This window comes from Elgaria multicarinata, chromosome 16 (assembly GCF_023053635.1).
Source record: "Elgaria multicarinata webbii isolate HBS135686 ecotype San Diego chromosome 16, rElgMul1.1.pri, whole genome shotgun sequence".
Lineage (NCBI taxonomy): Eukaryota > Metazoa > Chordata > Lepidosauria > Squamata > Anguidae > Elgaria > Elgaria multicarinata.
The window spans coordinates 16,384,187-16,407,961 of record NC_086186.1 but is presented as its reverse complement, the minus strand read 5'-3'; the positions used below and the strand labels follow the sequence as shown (position 1 = coordinate 16,407,961).

Genomic DNA, 23,775 nt, shown 5'->3' with positions numbered 1-23,775 from the left:
AAACATGACACTTTCACATAATGGAGACCGACATATTTACAGACTTTTTTACCAGGGCGCAGGGAGGAGAGAAGAGACAGAGTTTAATTTAAGGCCAAAAGTTCAGCCCGCAGCAGAGAAAGTAGAACTGGAAGAATGCACATGACAGACTCCGCTATTTAATTACGTCCAATTCAGCAAAGGTTCATATCACCCACAATTTATGACACTCTGAGGTTGCAATTTTAATTCCTCCAAATTGAACATGGAAACTAGAGGGATAATAAATCCGTCAATTTCCATTCCAACTTGTCAAGGCAGCCTCATTTTCGACAGAGGAGAACGCCATGCCTAAGCCTGGCTTCCAAGACCGATCCACATGTTACATTACCCAAATCCCCAGTTGTTTCCACATGGCAACTTTCCACCTTCCCAAACCACGCCACAATGTCTAGTGAAGGCGCTTTTGCGACGCATCCCTATTTGGTGGAGTTTCCACATCAGCACTGGAGTGTTGCGGTCAAGGACAGGACCACACAAGGAAGCTTTCCATGTACAGAGACACCATAGCTCAGTCGTAGAGCATGCGCTTTGAATCAAGGTCTCAGGTTCAATCTTGGCCATCAAGAGCTGAAAAAAAACCCCACGTTATTGTCACACCATCCTTCACCGGAATTGATGCAGCTAAATATCCAAACCATAAAACTACAGAAGGATCAAGTAGCAGGTGATACAAAAGGCCTCTGCCTGGGATGCTGAAGACCACGCCAACATTAAAATCAAAGCAATCGCACCTTTATCCTTTCTTCTGGGTCTTTGACTGAAAAGAGACATGAGTGGGGGCACCCTAATGTTCTATGTAATGGGGAGGGGGGTTTCAGGCTACACCTGAAAATATTAATTCTGTTTGTATGAAAAACTTCAACATTACAGGCAGAAGTTTAGTTGAGTCTCATCCCCCACCCCACCCTCATCGCCTGAAAGCAATGGGAAACGAAAACTAAAGAACTAATCTTGAATCAGTAATGAAAATGAATAAAAGGCAAACAAATGATTGACAAAGAAGAGGGAGAAATCACACACCTCTACCCAACTGCTTGCTTTTGTATCTGTTTGCTATATGGTGGTTCGATTGCCCTAACTTTATGCATTTCTGATTTTGTCACTAAATATGTCTTTGATGCAGAACACATCCTAAAATAGCCGGATCCTCCGTAATGACACTGCAAATGTTTGTCTACATCCTCATCGTTTCACCAGCATGGGGAGGAGAGATACAGGAAGAAATATGAAAGGAGGAAGGTAAGAGACCATGGTTGGGGGAAACTGCGACCCCAGGGATGCCTCGCCCCTGAATGCCCCATTTCCCTAGAAACAGCAACACTGCCTCAAGGCAGAATTAAAAAGTGTAGTAAGAGCAGCAACCAGTACACCATTTCTTTCCCATTGCATGCACCTGTGTGACTGCAGAAACATTTGCACAAATTATAAAAAAAAGAGAGGGAGAGACTGTGAAAGCAGCCATGTGATTTAAAGGCCCGCTCGTACAAAAAAAGAAAGAATAATCCTAGTTGAACCAGCTACCAAAGGAAAGGAAAGTAGCCCAAATATGGCAACGCGGAAATAACATTAAAAGCTGGCATCTACAAACCCGCTAAAGCACAGCCCATGTTTACAGCCACCTTTTCATACACCTCGCCACCCTTGGGCTGGCAACTCCTTAGTATTTGTGTCGCCCTCCTTTGCATTAAAATTATTAAGCCAAACCATAGACAGTATTTACTTGACTTGGGTTTCCCTGCTTGGGGAGGGGGCGGGGGAGAGACACGAATCAAAGATGCTTTTCAAAATTCTTTACCAAGTAGATTTTATTACACCATGTAAAGCACACACACAAGGTAAATCGGTGATGTCACAGGGCGAAGTCTTTGCTGGAAAGAAGCCCAACAAAGTTAATGGATAGTTTAAGCCTTAGAAGCACTGAAGGCAATTCATTCAGGAAACTTTAATGTCCAATCATAACTGACAGATTTTCTACACAGCTTACATTTTAGAAAAACATACACACACACACACAGCTCCCTACAGTGTGTGTCTATACACACAGACAAAATTATAGCAGTATGTAGCACTTAATGTCCAAGCATTTAAAAATCATTCTGTTTTCTGTCATATTTACATTCAAGAAAAGATGGAAAATCCAATCCCAACTTGGTTTTCTAATCACGATTTTCCCGCCCCGCCTCCATTTTTACAGCTATTTATTCTCTTCTAGAAAGCCAATCTTAAAGTTAACCAGAGCATTTTGGGATGTGTAAGTAGAATAAAGATATACCCTTTCGATTTTATTGGTATTGTGATGAATGGACCCATTTCTGTTGTAAATAGCCTTAATCCAATTAAGGCCAAGAGAAATCGCTTTAAATGAAAAGTTAATTTCAGTTTAAATGAGGCTGCAAAATAAGCATTTAAATTAACTTGGGAATAGGTGGATTCATAGTGGTCAAACTTGCAAACTGATGCTATTTATGCTTCCACGAGAGTAAGTTTTACTGAGTTCAATGGGACAATCCTTAATGCAGTCTTTTCCAACCTGGCGCTGTTCACAGAATAATACTATAGTACAGTTGGAAGGGACCAGATAAGGCTATCAAGTCCAACCCACTTGTACTACAACTCCTATTAGCCATGTTGGCTGGGGATGATGGGATTTTAGTCTAACACATCTGGAGGGCTCCAGATTAAGGAAAAGTTGCACTGTGCTTGTAGTTTTACTTACAAATAAATATCTGGCCCAAGAATACTCAACCTGGTACCCGCCAGATCTATTGGGGAAAAGCTAGTTTACACTATGTAGCAGCGACAACAAAATTCAAAAGCCTGAAAGGTTTTCAGTTGGCACCAAAAGCTTGCAAGAGTCGGTGCCTGCTGTCTCTTTCTCAGGCACAAGATTGAGCAGTTACTTTCTCACTCAAACAGATTCTTCTCAAGGGGTCCGCAATACTTTCCATCATTTATGCCAACATTCGACTTCAGCATTGTTAACCTCCGTACCAAACTACAGGCGCTGCGGGAGACTGTAACTGGATCTTGGTGTGTCTTTTTCAAAGCTTAAAAGTAGCTGCAAGCAGGGAGGGTGAATCGACATGGGGCAGGAACATGATCGAAATTGCTTTCCCTCCCTTCCCAGCCTCAGAGCTACTAGCAGCCTTGCTGGCGGAAAAAAGACAATCACAATTCCCTCAGCAGGGGGACTAATAGCAACACTGGAGTGGAGAGATGGTGTCCATCATCAGAGAAATGGCATAGGGAAAAAGGAGTTAAAAGCATTCTTCTCCAGCAATACTTAGGGTGAGCATACGAAATAGAGGACAGGAGCCCTATCCTCCATTTTGTATGCTCACCCGAAGTATCGCTGGAGAAGAATCTTTAACGGTTGGATAGAAAAGGGAATTTCAGCAGGTGTCATTTGGATGCATGCAGCACCTGGTGGAATTCCCTCTTCATCAATTCAAGCTGCAGGAGCCCTGCCTGCTTATGTATCTAGTCAGTCTAGTTTAGCTCCTCCAGTTCTAACTGTTGTGATGAAGAGCAAATTTCGGCAGGTGCTGCATGCATAGAAATGACACCTGCTGAAATTCCCTTTTCTATCCAACCGTTAAAGTCACAGGAGCCCTGCCCTCCTTTTCATACAGTCACCCTAGCAATACTGCCCTGAGCCAACTCAGACAGGTTGAGCACCTGCGTAAGACCAGCCATGTCTAATCCTCTGTTCCCCATCCCACCCACTCACTCACCTGGGGGCCAGGTTTATCGGGCAGCAGTGCTGCCACTTTCAATTGCCCACAATGCCCCAGAGCAATGCTACCTCAAAGCATTGTGGGTAATTATGGATTACAACGCTGCTTCCTGTCACCAATACAGCTGCTGGGGGTGAGGGGACACAGATGTTAGAGGCCACTTTACTCAGATTCCTTTCAGGGCTGATGCCAATCGCGAATTCAGACACCATCCGCGATTGCTGTTAAGTCTGTAATAATTATGACTAGGTCTCCAAGGTCAATATTTGCTTTCCTTCCCCCCAACTAGTATTCTGTCCATTCCAATTGCCCAACTTAACTTGTATTGCACCATTTTCCTTTAATGCACTATTAATTGTAAGAAACCATACGTTTCTAAAACTGGGAATTTTTTTGCAGAAATTTGTAAGATTGACCCAAATCGGTAAATTACACTCTGAGTGAGTTCAGATGCATGTGAACCCTCTCTGCTCCTCCCATCTTGCAAGCAGGTGGATCATCCAGGAAAACTTCCATTGACAATGGTTTCCTGTTTCGTCTCAACCAAGAAACTACAGTTAACAGCTTCAGAACAAGCCAGGATATTAAATAACACTTTGAAGTGAGTTAATATCCTGGCTTCTTCCAAAGCTGCTAATCATAGTCTCCCAGTAGGGATAACACAAGAAACTATAGTTAACAGAAGTCTTCCTCATTTGTTTACAGGGCTTGTTCGTATCTCAGCTTATTTAGCAAAGAGATGATCTGGAGACTTAGTGGACGACCTTCCTGCTGGGTGGATTGTTTGGGATCAGCAAGAACCTTTATTTATTAAGGGTGCAATCCTATGCACATTTAGAAAGAAAAAAGCCCCACAACTCCCAGCATTTTGGCATAGGATTACATCTTAAATTGCTCTTTCTTACAAGATATTAGAAGAACTCTCACAGCTCCTTGTTTGTGAATTAGAGTTTTAATCTAACTCAAGCCATATGGCATTGCCTAGTCCTTAAGTTTCTTTTCTTTTTTTAAGATTTATTTCACGACAATAAGAGGAACAGGGGGGAGAAACCCTCTGTGGCATGGTCAACTGAAAATGCAATAAAAAGCAGCCATCTCTCGCAGCAAAACATTTTGGCCTAAGAGCCAGGCAGCAGTAGCAAATGGAGAAAATTTAGAATGTCTCACTGTGGGAAGCCAAATCTTTGTGCAAGTGGATTGACGTCACTGGAAACGGGAGGGAAAGGGCGAGGAGGGTTCAAAGCAAGTACTATAGACAGCAAGGAAGAAACACAATAAACAGAAGGGTAGATAGACTGGGTGGGAATAGAAACCATGCATGTGGGAATGCGTCTGATAAAGAGATTCTCCTGCCACAAAGCGTTTCAAAGGAGAGCACGAGCATTTCAAAGGAGAGAGTCTAGAGGTACGGCACATAGCTATGAGCATCTATTTGATACGTTTTTCAAATAATAAAAAGGGTGTTTGGAATGTCAATAGCAAAGTCGAATGCCGAAAGCACTTTGCCTGGGTTCATATCCTCGCTCTAGCTAGCTCAGGCAGTGGAAGACCCAGACACGCAACCCTATCCATGGACCAGTTGCTACATGCATCATTGATAGCTAGATCAGACGGCATTTTGGAAATATGTATTCCTGCCATTTTATTAGCCATTCAAATTCAGGTCATTGCTGCCTTTAAGCCTCAATCGCCTTTTTTTCTGCTGCACTGGGGAGTCCAGAGAGCGGTGAAGCCAACAGATACAATTCAAAGAAGTTGAGAGCTCTGCTTTGCATGAAGGAAGTCCCAAATTCAATCTCAGGTGTTCCCACATAGCAGTTAAAAGTGATCCGACTCAGCAGAGCTGGGAAAAACCTCTGCCTGAAACCAGGATTGGTTTTGGGTTTGAGGGGATTCCTGGGAAAGTGCTCTGGGGTTTGCACGCACACACGCGCACACACACACACCATGCCCCAAATGCAGGCTCAGCAGAATGTGGTCTGCAGAGCCAGTCACCATTTTAATTTCCTTGCCATGCTTTGGAGCAACAGTTCGTCAGGCACTCCATTGCATTGTGGGAAAACCGAAATGGTGGGCAGCATCATGGGAAAACCGAAATGGCAGTCAGCTTCCTAGCCACTGCTGCCATAAGTCCACGGTAAAGTAACCAGGCAAGCAGAAGAGCCAAACAGAAGCACTAGTGGTCCGTGCCAGAGTGGCGTTTGGGCTTCGGCTGACAGATGCTGCCATCAGCCTAGCCCTAGAACACCACAGCCAGTTGGCAATAGCCAGTACTGGGCTAGATGGTCCATAGCTCTAGTCCATATGCATGTGGTCATGCTTCACACAAACATTCTCACATTTCCCTGGCGTTTCACATAAACCTCATCCTTCATCCCAACACCGATGTGGCCAGATGACAGTTGCCTCTTTACATGCTATTAAAAATTACACAGGTCCAACTTTTGCAAAGTTTGCTCTACCTGCCATTGCTCACTGAACAGGACAAATGCACGCTCCTTCACTCCTCTGCTCCATAAATTAAGGTTGTCACATTTGTTGTCTGAAATTCTGGAAATAACTAAGAAATACTCCAGTCTTTCTGGAGATACTGTTAATTTCTCCAATACTAAATGTAGTGGGCTATCGTGACAACTTCTTGTAGGGAATTCTAGAAATTAATTGTACGTTTTGCAAAGCGGCACAGTGTTCCTGGGCATTAAAATAAGCTGGAGTGACTGATGGACCAGATCTAAATAAGCTTCTTCTTGCTAAACTTTTAAAATTTGTGTTGTTGTTTTTAAAAAGGCATGGTTACTAGAACAGTTAATATTATTAGCTTTGAAAAGAAAAAGAATACAAGACTGCATGAAACACAGTCCAACATAATGCATTTTAAACACATGCTCACTCACCCTACCATCTGGCCAAGGATGGATTATCAAACACACACTCATAAAATTAATAGGTACAAAATACGTCTCGATGTGCGTCTCACAATATATTTGTTTATCTATTCCCCCTCTTTTATGGCTAAAGTTATTGCACCAGTTTGTCAGCTTGGAACGCCGAGGCATGGTCCGTTTACGTGTTGACGGCTCAGCTGCATCCGTTTGGGCGAGTTGCGTGCGCCAAAATCCAACTAGGGTCAGTGGGACATCCACGCATGTCAACGCGCAAGAGACCATACTCCTTGGCATGTTGAAAACCAAGTTTGTGCCAGGTCAATGCGATCTGCTTGCCAAGTACATTCTTCTACAGCACAGCATTTTATTCACACACATGTTGGATGTAAAGATAGGAGGGAACACTCTCGCTGGATAGAATTCCAGTTTAAATTATACCCTTGGCATAGAGAGAAAGTATCAGGGTCAGGCTGGTAGCTCTGTGTGTGTGTCCCACAAACACACACCTGTGACTACAGTGCAACCTGTGATTTCCACAAACCTTTTATATCAGTCAAACACATTAAGCACAGTGTTTCTTTCAGCAAGACTGATACTAGACTTAAAGGAAACAGCAGGAGGCTGTTATAACTATCTCAGCGTAGAGTCAATAAAACAATGTAATGACATGAAAACAGACAGCCAAAGGCTGAGCAGGGTGGTTCTAAGCAGGTGGGGATAAGGAGACACCCCAAAGCTAGTTGCTAAGAAAACATCTGCCCTCCAGGTTATAGAGAAGCCTTCCCCAAGCTGGGGCCCTCCATATGTGTTGGCCTACAACTCCCATAATTCCCAGCCCGAATGGCCATTGGAATTATGGGAGTTGAAGTTGAACACATCTGGACTCCTGCACTGAGCAAAGGGTTGGACTCCATGGCCTTATAGGCCCCTGCCAACTCTACTATTCTACGATTCTATGGACTGTACAAGGTTGGGGGAAGGCAGTTACAGAGTTATCAGCACAGAAAATTTATAGACAAAAGAGGAAAATGTATACAATGTTGATCATTGTATGTAGCCTCAGGGGCCTTTGGGCGGTGGGAGAGGGGGAAAGACAACTGAGAAATCTTTGTATAAATAAAACAAATACATTCCGTTTCAAATAACCCATGAGTTGCTCCTGCACTGTAATAGTTATTGATTACCAATAATGCACTGGGTGCCATACAAAAACACACACAGAGAAAAAATGAGAGGGGAGATAATTGTGCAATTTGGGGGCCACCAACGAAAAGGTATCTGAACGAATATCACTGGTAGACCTACAAGCAGAGCCACTGAGCGACATCTTAATGCCCAGACAGGTTCAAATGGACATAAGCGGTTATTCAAATAACACCGTTCCCCATGATGTAAAAGGGAAGATATGAAGATGGATTATCTTAGGAAGTTCCACTCTTAGATACAAGGAATTATATCCCAGTCACACGTTTAGAATTCTTTGTTTCATCCTGTGCTGTGCATTAACTTGCTTTATGTAACATTACATTTCAACAAACAAACAAACCCCATATGTTCACATTTAGTAATGAGTAAGTCAGATGCTAGACAAGTTATCTGAAATCAGTTCAGGTTAGAGAAGCCATGTGTCCTGGTTAAAAAAGACACCCTACTATTTGAAGGGCTGACCAGTCCAAGTCTGGTTTAAAGTTAAAGAACCAGAGGAAGGATACCAAATGCAGCCCCGAAATTGCATATCGACAGTTACCACCTGGATAGTACAATGGACACACAAATCACCTGGTCCCAGTCTTTCACAGTTATCATTTCTAAATGTGCATCTATAGCTACAAATCAGCATATGCAAATTTTATTAAAATCTGTGTCCTCTTGTCGGGTGGTTCATTAACTCTCTTTTAGCAATGCATAATTGGCAACCCCAGATGCCTTAAATCCAACAAGGAATGGTACCATGTTCAGACCCAGATTGAAATTAACCAGCAATTCTGGTTAATATCACTTCAGGCTTTCTAAATTCCAGTGCAGGATATCAATACAGTCTAGTGTACATTTAAGGTTTTCAAACATTTTAGTCTGCTTCTTTGTAAAAAACAAAACAAAACTAAAACTGTGTGAATACCTCAGTACACAAAATGAACAACCCCAAAACACTAGCTAAAATACATTTCAGAATTTTAACATACCTAATTTGCTTTTCTTCACCGTGGTGACTCTGATTTTACCAGTACGTTTTCAGATGAGTACAGATAAAATTGTTCTGTGTAGTATTTATAATGCACCAACTCACCCATCCTTCACTTAACTGCAAGTGTTTCATATGTCATTCATTGCTCCCTTCAACAAAATTGCCTGCATTTTTTCTGTCTTCATTTCTACTTGGAAGCTTATTGAATAAGCTACTAAAATAGTGAAAAAAAAACTTTTTAAAAAAGTCACCTACCCACAACTGAATGTCATATCTGCCAAGCCTTCCCAGTTATAATCACTTAAGCAGCATTCTAGAAATGTAAACATATGAAACACCACACAAATTGTTACAAACCCTGCAAGCCAGAGAACTATTTTATCCCCTTCTTAATAATAAACAAATAAAATAAAATAAAATATTGACTCTTTCACATACACACTGTCTGACACTAACTTCTGATTAACCTACATAGCCTCTTCATCCAAAACATGTGTGAGGCCCAACCCTACACATTTAGTCAGAAATAGGCCCAACTGTATTTGACAGAGTTTACAGTCTTACTTGCAACTCACAGCCCATCCAGGCTGATTTAATTCGAACTTGCCTTCATGGAAATGTGGTTAGGCCCAAAATACAAGTAATGCAGGATATATTCTACTAGATCTCCCAAGATTTTTGTTGTTTTGTTTTACTACAAAACAGGTGATGGTGCATTAATTCTGAAGGAGCTGTGGTGTTGCAAACGAGGCTGTTTAAGCCTTTCTACCACACATTCGCACACAAATGGAAGATTTGGCAGGGGGATACAGGTACCACATTTAAGCTTCAGGTGCTAAGATCACCACCTCCTTTACTTCCTTGTAAGTAGGATTGCAATCAGTGCATAATTCCTGTAAATCTCTAACCCAGTTATTCATTTCTGGGAAAAATGCAAAAGTATAAAATCAGAAGGGGGCAGAAAGAAAGAAACCCTAAAGCATTCCGGCAAATGGACAACTTAAACCTCAGTCAAGTTCTGCTGAAACCCTTGGAATTAAGCTGGTTTAAACTTTCATCCACATATTGCAGACAGGTTAGTGTAGCACACAGAGTGCTGAATTTGGACCAGGGAGACTTGAGTTCAAATCACCACGGGGTGATCATAGGACTATTGCAAGGATAAGAGAGGATGGATGGACACGGACACACACACACACCAGTATATGACCCTGAGTTCCTTGGGGAAAAGGTGAGATATAAATGAAGTAAAAACAAATTATAAATAATGGAATTTTACTGAAATCAATACTTCAGGTTGCAGTAAACCCTATGTTTCTCACATTCCAATTTAACTCCAATTAGTCCTCATACGGGACCAGCATCACTGTGTACATTTTGACCCTTTTTTAAAAAAAATATGTTTTGTTGAATGCGTCAATATCCCTAGCCTTTTGGTTCTTGTGGGACAAACTTCCTTATTTTCCTTACCCTCATCCTAAACACATTTGCTTGGATATTATACACAAGTCAATTATCTGGAACATCTTACATGAGAGACGCGTGCAAATCGATTGCAAACCAACCGGATTTTTCTTGATCAGAGCCACACTCTACAAATTGCCAAAACCTTGTCCCTACCATTCCCCCAATCTAATAAATTAACTTTTTAAGTCACAAAGGTCTTTTCTCCGGCCTCCCATTAGTAACGTTCCTGGAAATTTTGTTATCAACCTGCATATGAACACCCACAAATTGTTGCAGAAGTTAAGGCCAACATCTGTGTGTGTACGCTTGAAAATCAAAGCCTCAAATCAACATTTCTGTCCATTCTGTTTCTGATTAGAAAAGGTTTTAAAATAAACTTTTGCTTATGCAAACAGAAACCTGGTAACCCAGAAAGGGGGTGGGGACAATATCACAGAAATTTGTCGCTGCAAGTTTACACAGTGTTACAGTGTAACCCTTCATATACTACTTAGTCTGATAGACATAAACAGGCCGAAGGAGTCCAAGCAATATGAATCAACACATACCCTGAACTTCTTCTCTCTTTCCCTTCCTAACTCCGGTCCCATAAAAGCAAGAGAGTGAGGAAAAGGTGTGGGGTAGGGGGTAGGAATTCAACAAAACCCAATTATATTTTTTTGGGGGGTGGAAGTAGAGGAGAAATAACCCTCCCACGAAATTTGCTGCTTCCAAATTAACAGGTCGCCAGCCAGCCTAAAATCAATTCACCAGCGGCCAGTGTCCTGTTTGATTTGTCAACAAGTGAAAAGTCAGCCTCCATCTCTATGATCCTACAAGCCTTCTTTTCTCCCACACCCGACCCCCAGCTTCTCAAACCCCCATTTACCTTAACACTGGATCTATTGGTGCGAGACTCTCCCTCCATGTTGTCCCGTGCGCCTTTCTTGCAGGGATTAGTCCTCAGCTTGTACGTGGTGTTGGAAGATTTAATGAATAATCCCGGGACAGGGTTGCCTTGCTGTTGCTGTGACGAGTTCGAGTCCTCCAGCTCTTTGTTACTGTGATAAACCACCCTGCTGTCAGATATGTGAATGCTAGGAGCGCAGCCCATGGCTGTTGTTTTTAAAGTCACTAGTGCTCAAGGTTACTTCTTTTTCTCCTCCTTTCCACTTGGGCTCCTTGATGTCTTTTTGTTAATAGATTGTGTCTGCTTGCTGATCAAATGCCCCAATCCACATTGTCAGCTGTTCCTTAGGCATAAACCCTGAATCCAAAGAAACATGGTGTGCTTGGGGAGGGGGGGTTGTCTTTGCCTCTTCTTCTTTTCCCCCCTCCAAACAAAGTTTTCTTAATCTCGACCTCCCAAAGCGAGTTAAAGAGCCGCAGGAGAAGGGAGGTGGACCAGAGGGGAAGTTCAACTGGGGTTGAGGAGTTAAAACAATCCCATACTTTTGAGACACACACACAAAATTGCTAGTTAAAAGACTAAGAGAGGGGGGGGACCCCAAAAACCCTCCCCAGTCTTCTTGGATTACACAGAGATCAGATCCATGCACTTTTTTGGATGGTATATTGTTTCTTCCTCCTTAGCTTGCAATCCAATTCCAAACTTGGGGGCCTGGGGGAGTGGGGAGAGAAGAATGGTCGTCTCCAGATGCCTTTCTGGTATATTACAAATTAAAACGAAGGAGTAAGTGGGGGTACCCTTTGGCCCCACCCCAAGCCCCCACCCCCTGCCTTCTCTCCTCCCCCCTCCAAGTCCCCCCAAGTGTAGAAATTGTTCCTTCCCTCCGTAACAAATCCAAACTGTGGTTCCTGAGCAGGCTGGGAGGGGGATAGAGACCCCCCCTCCGGTGTTACAGTGTAACCCTCATCAAAGGCTCGTCCAATTCATATTCCTGGCCAGACGGCGACGTCTCCTCCTCTCCCAGCACCTCTCCAGCCGAAAACCTGCAGGTCGTGGACATTCACACGTTCCCTTGGACCCAATTCTTTTCGGAAGGGCTTCTTCCCTTCCCAGCCCTTTCTTCTTCCCACCTGGGAGGTTGGAGAGGAAAAAGAAGCTTCTTCCTCCAGCGAAACGGCCTTTCCTTTCTCCGGTCACCCAAAAAGAGAAGTGGAGGGAGGGGGCGAAGAGGAGGAGGAGAAGAGCTTTCAAACGGAGCGCATCACCCAAAACGCCAGCATGGATTCACAACCAGGGATGTGAAAGACGCAGCGAGGGTGCTCTCTCGAGGGGAGAAACGAGCGAGAAAAGGAGAGGAGAATACTTATTTTCTCACTGCCACCCCCCCTCCACCTCCGGAAGGACAGCCGAAAGAGAGATGGTCACAAACGCAGAGAAGTTTAAAAGGATCCAGAGGAATCACCCGAGATCTTGCTGTCCGTGGGCGCCGCCGCCACCGCCACCTCCACCTCCATTATATATCACTATTTATTGTTATTATTTTATTATTATTATTTTGCACCAAAACGATGCCAAATTTAATTTTCCCGTCAAAAAAAAGGGGGGGATGTAGGTGGAGAAATGAAAGGGGGGGTCCGACCTGAGTGGAATGAATTAAAATGGCGAGAGAGAGGGGTTTCCTTTGCGGGGCGGGGGGTGGGAAGGATAAATCCCAGGCGCTGGGTGGCGATGGCCGGCTCAGCGCTGGTCGCCTCCTTTCCGCGGCGGAGGAGTTGCCTCCCCCGGTCCTTCCCCTTCCCCGCGGCGCTCCGGGCTTTCAATCTTTGCAGCTGCTGTTCCGCAGCCAAACCGCCAGCTCGCCTCGCCTTCCCCCGGGCTCGCCTCCTTCCCTTCCCTTCCGAGGCGCAAGCCAGCCCGCAAAGCGAGGAGGCTGCCCGGCTCTCGGGGTCTTTTCTCTGGGTTCTCCCTCCTCTTCTCCCCCGGAAAGAAAGAACGAAAAGCAACGGAGAAGGAGAGAGAGAGAAAAAATCTGCCCCGGAGTTTGACAGCCCCGGCAGGCGCAGCAGCGGCGAAGGCGGCGGCGCAGCCAATAAAAGCCCCCGCCAGCGCTGACCTCCAGCCCTTGGTGGCGTCAATGCAAATCCACGGCAGGGGCCAATCCGGCGCGGCGCGCCCGGCCGGCGGCGGAGGAGCGAACTTCAAACTGGCTGCGGAGCTTCGCTGGCTTTCCCGGCCTGGCCCGGCGCATGGGCAGAAACGAGGAAGGCGGAGGAAGAGAGGATGGTGGTGGTCCCGTTCAAAACCGAAATTTCCATTTTGTTTCTTTACGCAGGGCCTGGGCGAGATTTAGGAGGGTTGCAATCTTCCCCAGGCAGAAAGCCAGCCCACAACCGGGGGGGTGTGTGGCTTCAGTTGGTTTGACTACAACACCCATCAGCCTCAGCTAGGGTTGCCAACTCTGCCTGGAGTTATTCTTGGAAATGTGTATTATTATTATTATTATTATTATTATTATTATTATTATTATTATTATTATTATTATTAATCATCTTTCCTTTTCCTGCCAGCGCTCCCCAGATATTTTACGCAATAGCAAACTATTAATATCTCCAGCGTTGCTTTCAACCATCTGCTGGGAGATTAATGCTGATTTCTAAAGGGTGGTCCTGAAGGGGTGGGAATCCCAGGCTCAGGTAGTACAGGCAATAGACAGGGATTGCGGTGTGTGGGGTTAGAGAGTAGGCCTCCAGGTTGGAGAAAATTGGAGGAAATCGCCCTGCCGGGCTCAACTCGCTGCTGTGTAAATATGCAGAGGAATTGGCGTTCGCGCCCTACTCTTGTTCTTGCAGTTACAGAAGAACAGCCATGCTGGTTCAGACCAAGGGACCATTCTGTTCACACAAGTTAACTTTTATAATGCAGTCCTAAAAAAAATTGATCCAGAAAGAAAGCCCTCTGATTACAATGGGACTTATTCCCATGGAAGTATACACAGGATTTCATGTTTACAGTCAGGTCCTAAGCCTGTTTAGTTGAGTGATACCGCTTGCAGGCCGCTTTTCTGTATACAGTATACTCAAAAAGCTGTTCCCCCCCCCAAAAAAAAACACCCAGGAAAAACAAAATATTGTTGAATCCATATTAAAGAGAATTCAGAACCGTTTTAGAACAAGTACATAATAACAAAAGAGCCATGCTGGATCAGACCAAGGGTACATTTAGTCCAGCGCTCTGTTCACACAGTGGCCAACCAGCTGTTGACCAGGAACCCACAAGCAGGACATAGGTGCGACAGCACCCTCCCACCCATGTTCCCCAGCAGATGGCATACATAGGCTTACTGCCTCGGATACTGGAGGTAGCACAAAATTAAGCCAATGTCATGTTGCTTCCAGCACCTCCTGCAAACATTATTTCAGGAAGCCTTCCTTGAGTGATTGGCCTGGGTTTATCAAAAGTCAGTTTTCTCAGTACTCTGGGTTTAAAAACAACAACCATTAACTATTTTAATATGGTGCTTTTATTCTGCTATTCAGTGCTCTGAAATCCTTTGGCTATGGAGTGATATTTATAAATAAATCAATATATTCTGCTCTAATAGATTTTGTGGAATTTATTACCAGGCAATTCATTAAGCTGCAATCCTAAAGGCAGATAACACAACAGGATTTAACAATGGCAGTTGCAAAGTAGCTGGGTCCAAGGATTGTGGAATGGTACATTTCATTTCTGATAACAGTTAAATTAGCAGATGAAACCAAGAAGGTAACCTATAGTGAATGGCTGTGATGGTAAAGACTCTCCATCTTTGGGGAAACGTTCACTGCTGTATTTTTACTTGCACCCCTATTCATATCATAAGAGCCCTGCCATTAAAAACAAAGATGGCAATATATCCTCTATCATCTGCATTAGTTAGAAATGTCCTCTACATTTAACCTTTCTGTGTTTACAATGCTTTACTGGAGATAATTACCACCTACTTAATGTTTTGATTAGGGATAGGTACTGATGGTTACGTTTCCTGGGAAGACCTGCATAATTATAGTATGCACAAGCATTGATGAAGTTGTGCTTGGGCTGAGCAGGACAACCTATTAAATCAAAAGCAACAACAGCATGCATTTAAGGAAAAGAAAGATGAAACAAAACAACTTTAAGCAAATGGTGTTATTTGTAGTAAAAGAGCTCGCTCTGTGTAAATGGGGAAATTGTGCAAGTTGAGCAGTGATTGAATGTGAAATCTGTGCAACGTTCCTCCATAGACTGAAATGGAGTTGATTCAGTCCACAGGAAAATTGGCGCAAAATCGAACAAGGAAATTTGTACAAGCGCATGTCCATCACTTTGCAAACATTTTTGGCAAACACGGGATCGTTTTTAGGGCAGGCCATGCTTGTGTGTTTTGCGAACAAAACCAAAATTCTCGACATCCTGAATTGCAGCCTTCTAACAATTTGTTAAAGATCTAATGTTTTCCAATGAATCCAGTCTCAGTATGCAAACTGAAAGAATGATAAATAGCAGCAGTTTCGAAAACAATTTATCCAAGAAACAAACAAACAGACTTGAAAATCATTTGAGTTATCATAAGAACATAATAAATGCTGTGCTGGATCAGACCAAAGGCCTACAGTCCCACATACTGTTTCCATAGCAGCCAACCAGATGCCTGTGGGAAGCCCATAAGCTGGACATGAGCACATCAGTATCCTCATGCTCGCAGTGCTCAGCAACTGGTATTGAAAGGCCTCCTGCCTCGGATGCAGACACTTCCAGATAGGGATGTATGAATTGTCTACTTTAGGAGAACTTTGGCACCTGTCAAATTTCCCTCTCCTAATACAACTATTATTAATTTCATTTATATCCTGAATTTCTTCTTCCATAAAACCCACCTAAGCTGCCAGAGTTCCCAGACAGTCTCCTATTCAGGCATTGCTGCCCAGATCTTGACCATATCTTCAGCAAGGTAGCTATCACAAGATGTAGTGATGGCCAACAATTTGCATGGCTATAAAGGAGGATTAGACAAGTACATGGAGGAGAAGGGTATCAATGACTACGAGTCATGATGGCTATGCGCTTGCGCTACCTCCAGGACCCAAAGCAGTATGCCTATGTACTCCAGTGGCTGAAGAACATGAGCAGGAGAATGCTGTTGCGCTCATGTCCCGCTTGTGGGTTTCCCATGGGCATCTGGTTGGCCATTGTGTCAACAAATGCTGGATGAGATGGACCCTTGGTTTGATCCAGTATGGCCCTTCTAGTCTTTTGTCTGCATCATATGCCTTTACACCCTGCTCTTACACCAAATGAGCAGGTGTCACCTCAAAGAGAAGTTGCAAAGGACAGCCTGCTGGCAGGTACTGTCTTATTTCTTATTTTTGTAAGACAACTTGGGAAGTTGTTGTTTTGCTAAGGGGCAGGATAAAAATGCTACCCATCAATCAATCAATCAATCAATCAATCAATCAAACATCTGGAGAGGCACTTTTAGAACAGAGTTCATAGTTAGTATGTTATGACAGATAACCGCGCACCAAACAGAACAAGGAAGAGTACAAACTACTTCTACAATTATTGGGAATCCACAATGTTCACGTAATGCTCAGCCATGGAAGGCACATCCTCAACAGCCCCCTGCACACACACACATACACACTGCACTTGCTCTCTCACACCCATAACAACACCAGTCTATGAGAGTTCCTTCCCCCAATCCATTTGACCGCTTTGTGTGCCGACAGCTCTAAAAGCGAAATTTACAAGAAGCCTGACCTCTCAAGTACCGTGGCAAAACACACACAAATCCAATGCCTTGTAAAATTGCACAGCTGTCAGATATCACAATCTACAAAAGACAGAGGGCCAGGTTTTTTTAAAGTATAAGCAGCAGACTCGAGTTGCAATATTTCTCCCCACCCCAACCTGCTGCATTGGACTACTTTAGGCAGTGGAGTGGGACGGTTGCAATGAATGCCTATTATAAAGGAAGGCGGCAGTGGAGGCTAGAGGTTCAGATGTCAGTGGGGTAGGAAGTCAGTGGGGCTGTGAATCCACTCCAGGTTTTAGTTAGAGCCAGCTAGAATTCCAAAGGAGCTATGGAAGGTGCTGAACTTATTTTGGTTCAGAACTCTAAAAGTGCAAGCTCCTTTAGAGTTCTGACTGGTTCCGACTGAGACCTGGAGTGGATTAACTGTCCCACTGTCATCTGAGCCACCAGCCTCCCCTAGAAGGGGAGGGATCTCCCTATGAATAAGAAAAATGACCACTGGCTTCCCCAACCTGGCATTCTCCAGAAGTGTGGGATTGCAATTCCCATCATTCCCAACCACTTTATGGTTGTAGATTTATCAAGCTATTGTTGCTGGATCAGGATTTAGCAGCATCATAGAAGGGATGCTTGTGGAACTAAATCTTTCTGAATTCAATTATGGGCTGACATTAAGGACTTCTATTATCCACCGGCTATTGTTCTTCCTGAATGTTTCAGATGCAAGCTCCAAAACAAACAAACAAATCCAAAAAGCCCAAAACAAACAAACAAAAACCTCTATCAAAATATACATTAAAAAGTGTATTTTGAGGGGGGTGAGCATGGGGATTTCATGAGCAAATTTTCATGGGGATTTTCTAAAATCACAAATTAATGCAAAAATGGGGATGGACGCATACAAAAGTGATATGGGTCTTGCCTATATGCCCTGTATACCCTGTTACGGCTGCACCAACACTCTTGAAGTTGAGCTCACAAAATATAGGGAGCCCAATGTGTTGTGCATATCCAATAGCCTTAACACGATTCATCCTAGCCAGCAGTCATATAATGAATGTCAATGGACGTTTAGCAAACATTTAATAAACATATAGCAAAGTTACTGGTGATTAACAAGGACAAAACATGTCATAAACATGAAAGAGTACAAACAAGGGAAAACGTACTTTCTCCTTGTGGGTTTAGATTTATGCTGTTTCTAGAAGTTGTCAATTACAGATTAGAAATCCTTACCGCAATTTTGGACATAGAATCCAACATTTCTCTTCAGGAAGCAAACAGTCTACCACGGGGGTTAGAACCTGCAGCCAACATGCCAAGCTTATATGTTTATGTTATGGTGATTGCTTAACTTTTGAAAAATTGAAAACGTGTATTACTGACGAAGTTGGAACGGTGCATACAATCCAGAGTCAGCCTAGTCTTTGCTGACTGAAGTAGATTCTTCCCAGAGGACCTGAGTGCACGGGGCGGATTGTATGGGAGAAGGCGATCCCGCAGGTAGCCTGGACCCAAACCATGTAGGGCTTTAAAGGTAGCAGTGGGAGGGTTGAGAATGTATTGTGTCTGGTGTCAATGGGGCTTACTATAAAAGTATAGATGATTGCAGTATATCTTAAATGCTTTACTAAAGGCGCAATCCTATGCATGATCAGACAGGGGGAAAGTTCTATAACTCCCAGCATTGAAATGCTGGGAATTGTAGGACGGTTTTCTATCTGAATATACATAGGACTGTGCACTGAAGATATTTTTGTTGTTGTTATATTCCTCATCCAACATACCTGGATGAGGAATATAAAGGCAGGGTAGTTATTTACTCCCTTCGTAGACGACAAGAGAAATATTGACACTGTAAGTAACACAGGGGAAACCAGAAGCCTTTAAAGTTAACAACCAAGCCAAGGGGTGGGGGGAGGTTTTAGTGCTTTAAATTATTCCAGAAATGCATTATCATTCATAGATCTTTTCCCCAAGGACAGTTAAAAAAAGAAAAGAAGTTGTTTTTCCTACAGAGTTAAGAAGTCCAAAAGCCTTTAGTCAGCTTTCTCCAGGGACAAAGTACAGGTATGCAAGAAAACAGCAAAAGGGGAGAAAGGGGGAGGGAGGAGAGAAACAGCATTAAAAAACAGTCAATACAGAGCAAATAGAACATGTAACCAGAACAGTAATTCCAGAAATTATGTCTGAACTTTCTACATATTTATAGCTGGAAGTGGAATATTTCGAAAGGAAGTTAATGCTGACAAATGTCATTATCTGGACCTATGGACTTGATTTCTGTCCTACCTTTGGAGCCCAAAGGACCCTGAAGTACGGTATTTATTTATTTACTGCATTTCTATACCGCCCAATAGCCAAAGCTCTCTGGGCGCTTCACAAAAATGGGTAGCCACTTAAATGTCGCCAAAAGCAGGGAAAGGCAACACTGGGGGGAAAAGGAGAAATGAGGATATACGTCCAGTTAAAATGTGCATATGCTAACATCTATGGTGTATAACATACCCTGGTGTGGTGTGGTGGTTAGAGTGTTGGACCGGGATTCAGGAGTTTGAGGTTCTAGTCCCCATTCAGGCATGAAGCTTACTGGGTGACTTTGAACCAGTCACTGACTCTCAGCCTAATCTACCTCACAGGGTTGTTGTGAAGACAAAATGGAGAGGAGGAGGAGGACCATGTGAGGGGGGAAATGGAGGGATATAAATGTAATAATAGATGCAGACTTAGACATCATAGCTTAAATAGAACTTCAATGCATCTCACCATAATGCGGAATACAGTGACCTGTGTACCCCACCTCTTCCATCTGCTGTCCTGGTGTTACCTGTTGATGGGCAATTTAAAAGCCCCTGCTTGCTCTTTTTATGATTCTTTATCTAGGGTGACCATATTTGGGAAACCAAAAAAGAGGACACCTAGTGTGTGTGTGGGGAAGCAGCTTTCTGAGTCCTGCAGAAAGTACATTATTCCCCCGCCACCTTAAAGAACCCGATTGGAGTGGAGGAGGGGAAAGGATTTCATTCTGCACCACCACCGTCCACACCAATTGGGGCCTTTTCTATAATGTCCACGAATGACCCACTTTCCCCTTTAAGACCTCAATTGGAGCTCGGGGTGGGGGAATGATGTGCCTCAAGAAAGCATGTCATTCCCTCCTGCCATGCTAATGGCAGCCTTAAAAGGGAAGGTGTGTCATTCCAGGACATTATTGAAAATTATAGAAAATCCCCCCTGACACCATGGAAAGAACAAAAACCAGGACAAATCCAGGGAAATCCTGACAGTTGGTCACCCTACTTTATCTGTAAAGCAGCCTTGGACTCTTTTGTCCTTCAGATAAAGGACACTTTCAAATAGAGGACTATCCTGTGGCAGTCCTTCAGAAAGTGTCCTCTGTGAAACAGGACACCTACCAACCCTAAAATATGGTTACCCTGGGGGGGGGGGGCTGCTTCTATACTGCCTTCCTTCCCCAACCTGGTGCCTTCTGGGTAACTCCCATTATCCCTGACAATTGACCACACTTGTTGGGGTTGATTGGCGTTGTGGCCCAAAGCATCTCAATGGTCCCAGGTTAAGAAAGTCTGTTTGATACCTTCCAGCATCTGGAAAATAACCACACTGGCTTACAAGCCACATATAAAGTTCTTAGCTAAATATGTACCTAAGGGTGCAATCCTATGCATATTTATTTATTTACTATTTACAAAATGTTTATAGCACTCCATATCTCAAACAGATTCCAGAGTGGCAAACGTAAGAAGTAAAAGAGTAAAAGATACAAAAATTAAAACACCATTAAAATTACACTTTAAAAAAAGAAGAAAGAATGCCAGTAAAACCCATGGCTGTCAGTCAAGGAATGCTTCCTGTTTTCAGGAAACACTGGTTGCAACACAGTGTTGTCACCTGCCTGACCTCCAAAGGCAGGGAGTCCCAGAAAAAGGGGGCCACCACGCTGAAGACTCTTCTCCTGGTGGACTCCAATCAGGCCAGGAGTATGTCCTCTGACGACCTCAGTGAACAGGCAGGTTGCCTGTTTATACAGAGAAAAGCTGTACCGCTCCCCTGCCTGAAGAATGCTGGGATTTGTAAGTTTTTCTTTTTCTTTTTGTCTTTCTAAACATGCATAGGATTGCATCCTAAATGGCTTTCCATGCGCTCCTGGTCATCAGCAGTAGCAGCGGCGCACCAATCCAGACCACTGATTCCTGGAGTGTCAAAAATACACCGCTAGGCCAGCTCACATCATAAGTGCCTTTAAACAGGACCAAGCACACATGGAAAGCTTTCGTGGGCAAGTACTTTCTCAGTGACCTGTATAATTAAGGCTTAATTTGAAGGGAGTAGTGGGAGAGGCTGATGTTGTGGCATGTGGTTTACTGAGTTAGCCCCTGAGGGCATTAGCTTCCTAGTTCTGAAGGCATTTAGTCATTTGAACGTAGCATGGGAGGACCATTTTGGGACGGACAGCTCTGTCTTTTCAAGACAGAGAAGTCTCTTAGGAATGCTGCCACTCCTCCTAGGGTCAGCTGCGCATGAGTGTGGGAGCGCTCAGTGGCGCTGCTGAGAAGTCCTTTACCCCTGCTTTTATTTTGCAATCCAGACACTTCTATTCTGAAAAGTTTGTCCTCAACCATGCGGCCAAGCGTGTGCTTCTGTAGCAAAACTAAATACTAGATTTTCCCGGGGTTTAACTGTACAGTTTTCATGATCCGTGCGCTTAGCATGTTTACATTTCAGCCACGACGGCTGAGAATTACCATATTTGGCGATATATACATGGAAAATAAGATGAAATGTCAAATATATACACAAATGTGGTGGGAGAGAAAATCGAGGGCCAAAATTAGTTTCCTCCACCTCACCTCCCATCAGACACAGATCATTTAGTGACTTGTCATTGGGGGTGAAACGGAGGGAAAATCACAAAGCAGCAACGTATTTTACAGTATTATCTGACAGCCTAGGACATGTGGCCCAGGGAGAGCTGCACCTGTTCAATTTTCTGCCTGTTACACAAACACCAAGCCTCTGTAAGGCCAAAAAGAAGATGTGGAAATCTGGGCTAAGAGATCTTAGGAAGGCAGAAGTTCCACAGGTAGAGCATCTCCCATCAGGGTGCTACTATAAGAGATTGTTGACTGTTGCAACAATCTAACCCAAAGAGCAGTGGGAGCACAGGGGTGAGAAAGGAGAGTTTAGCCTTTCCCCACCTTTCTAAGTAAAGAATCTCACCCCACAAAGCTCCTCCGTGCATTGGCAGGGAAGCCTCCATTCTTTGCTTAGCCGGGGAGAGGATTAATTTCCTAGATATCTTCAATTTGCTGTTACAGTCGCTGCCAGTCTCCAGACTTGGAAGGCGAGAAAAGGAGCAATTAAAAAAAGAGGGGGGAAATGCAAGTGGTTTTTTTGGGGGGGGGCTTCTAGATTGGTTTGCCCTTTACCTCCCTAGTAAGGCGTGATGTGACCTTAGGTGACTGTTCAGGTAAAAAAAGGCGCAATTATGTAGTCAAGATATGGAATGCAGAGTATCTCCAAGGCTGTGTAAATTCCACGATTTCTACGCACAGGTGCAAAAAAGAAAAAAAGTACTGGCAGGAACTTAAGGGCCAACCTGCACAGGACTCAGAACCACATGTGATTCTTTCCCCTTCCTGGGCTTTAATTTATTTAAAAATACAGCCACAGCAATGTCTGGGGGCAAAAGGGTTTTCTGCTAAAAATGTGCCAACATACAAGCTGATTTTCCCAAATAAGATCCGTCAGGATCTTTTCCTCTGCCAATAGAAGCAGAGGTTGGAAACAGATTTAAAGTAATGTCTGTTTCAGCATTAAAAATGCCTCCTCCCAGTGGAGGCTGTTGGCTGTGATATCAATGGGGTTGTGAATCATCTCCAGGTTTCAGCCAGAACTAGTCAGAACTCTAAAAGACCTATCCAAGGTGCTCAATACCTTGAATAGCTCCTTTACAGTTCTGACTGAACCCTGGAACGTATCTACTGCCCCACTAACATGGAGCCACCAGCCTCCATTGCCTCCTCCTAAACAGGTTTTGACAGCTATGGGAGCCAGAATGCCATCCCTCATCACCCACTTCTCTCTCATGTTGTCATGCTACACCCACCCCATCCATCACAGATGAAAACAGGGACATCTTTATGGCATTCATGTTCTCATGCTGCCTAAACTCTACTTCCCATTACGGATTGCTACAGGCTGTGCTCTTTCTGCTACGCACTGTTCATTTTACTCAGCAACAGCTTCTCCCGCTCAGTTTTAAGAGCCAAGGAAGTGCTTGTTCTTTAACCTAAAGATAGAAGAATCCTTTAACCTAAAGATAGGAAGAATTCTCCTAAGATCTGTTGTTATCCACAGTTACAAATGGAGCCTCTATCATTGGCATGTGTGAAATGGCAAGCTATGTGCTCTTTGGTGACTTAACGCTCATGCAGATTATGCCACGTGCTACAGACAAGATGAATTCAGTCCCCATTTCCTCAGACATTTAGCTACTTGCAGAAAGAGTTGTGCCCTGAACTGTAGCCACAGCAAGATTTCAGGGCAAAATTCCCTCTGGTGGATCCCCTTCTTACATTTTGGGCTCCACCCCGTCAGGATTATTTGACTGCGGCAGTAACAGGGTGGCTGGGAGTTGCCATTTTAATTTCCCACGGTGCCCTGTATCATCTGATGTAGTGCCACTCCAGGGCATTCTGGGAAATTAAAATGGAGGCATACAGGTGCAGCAGCCAAGCATGGAGGGCCTGATGTAGTGCCACTCCAGGGCA

At 43.8% G+C, this 23,775-nt stretch overlaps 2 protein-coding genes across 3 annotated transcripts in view; both read right to left on the bottom strand.

Moving 5' to 3' along the window:
- PDE8A (phosphodiesterase 8A) overlaps positions 1-11,991 on the bottom strand; it is a 111,258-nt gene extending 99,267 nt beyond the window's left edge. For both annotated transcript variants that reach the window (XM_063142552.1, XM_063142553.1), the window contains exon 1: positions 11,185-11,991. In XM_063142552.1, the coding sequence (XP_062998622.1) occupies positions 11,185-11,409 (225 nt within the window). In that variant the 5' untranslated portion in view covers positions 11,410-11,991. The remainder of the gene's footprint in view (positions 1-11,184) is intronic.
- GATM (glycine amidinotransferase) overlaps positions 1-23,775 on the bottom strand; it is a 250,974-nt gene that overhangs the window by 176,536 nt on the left and 50,663 nt on the right. The gene's annotated exons all lie outside the window — the stretch shown is intronic.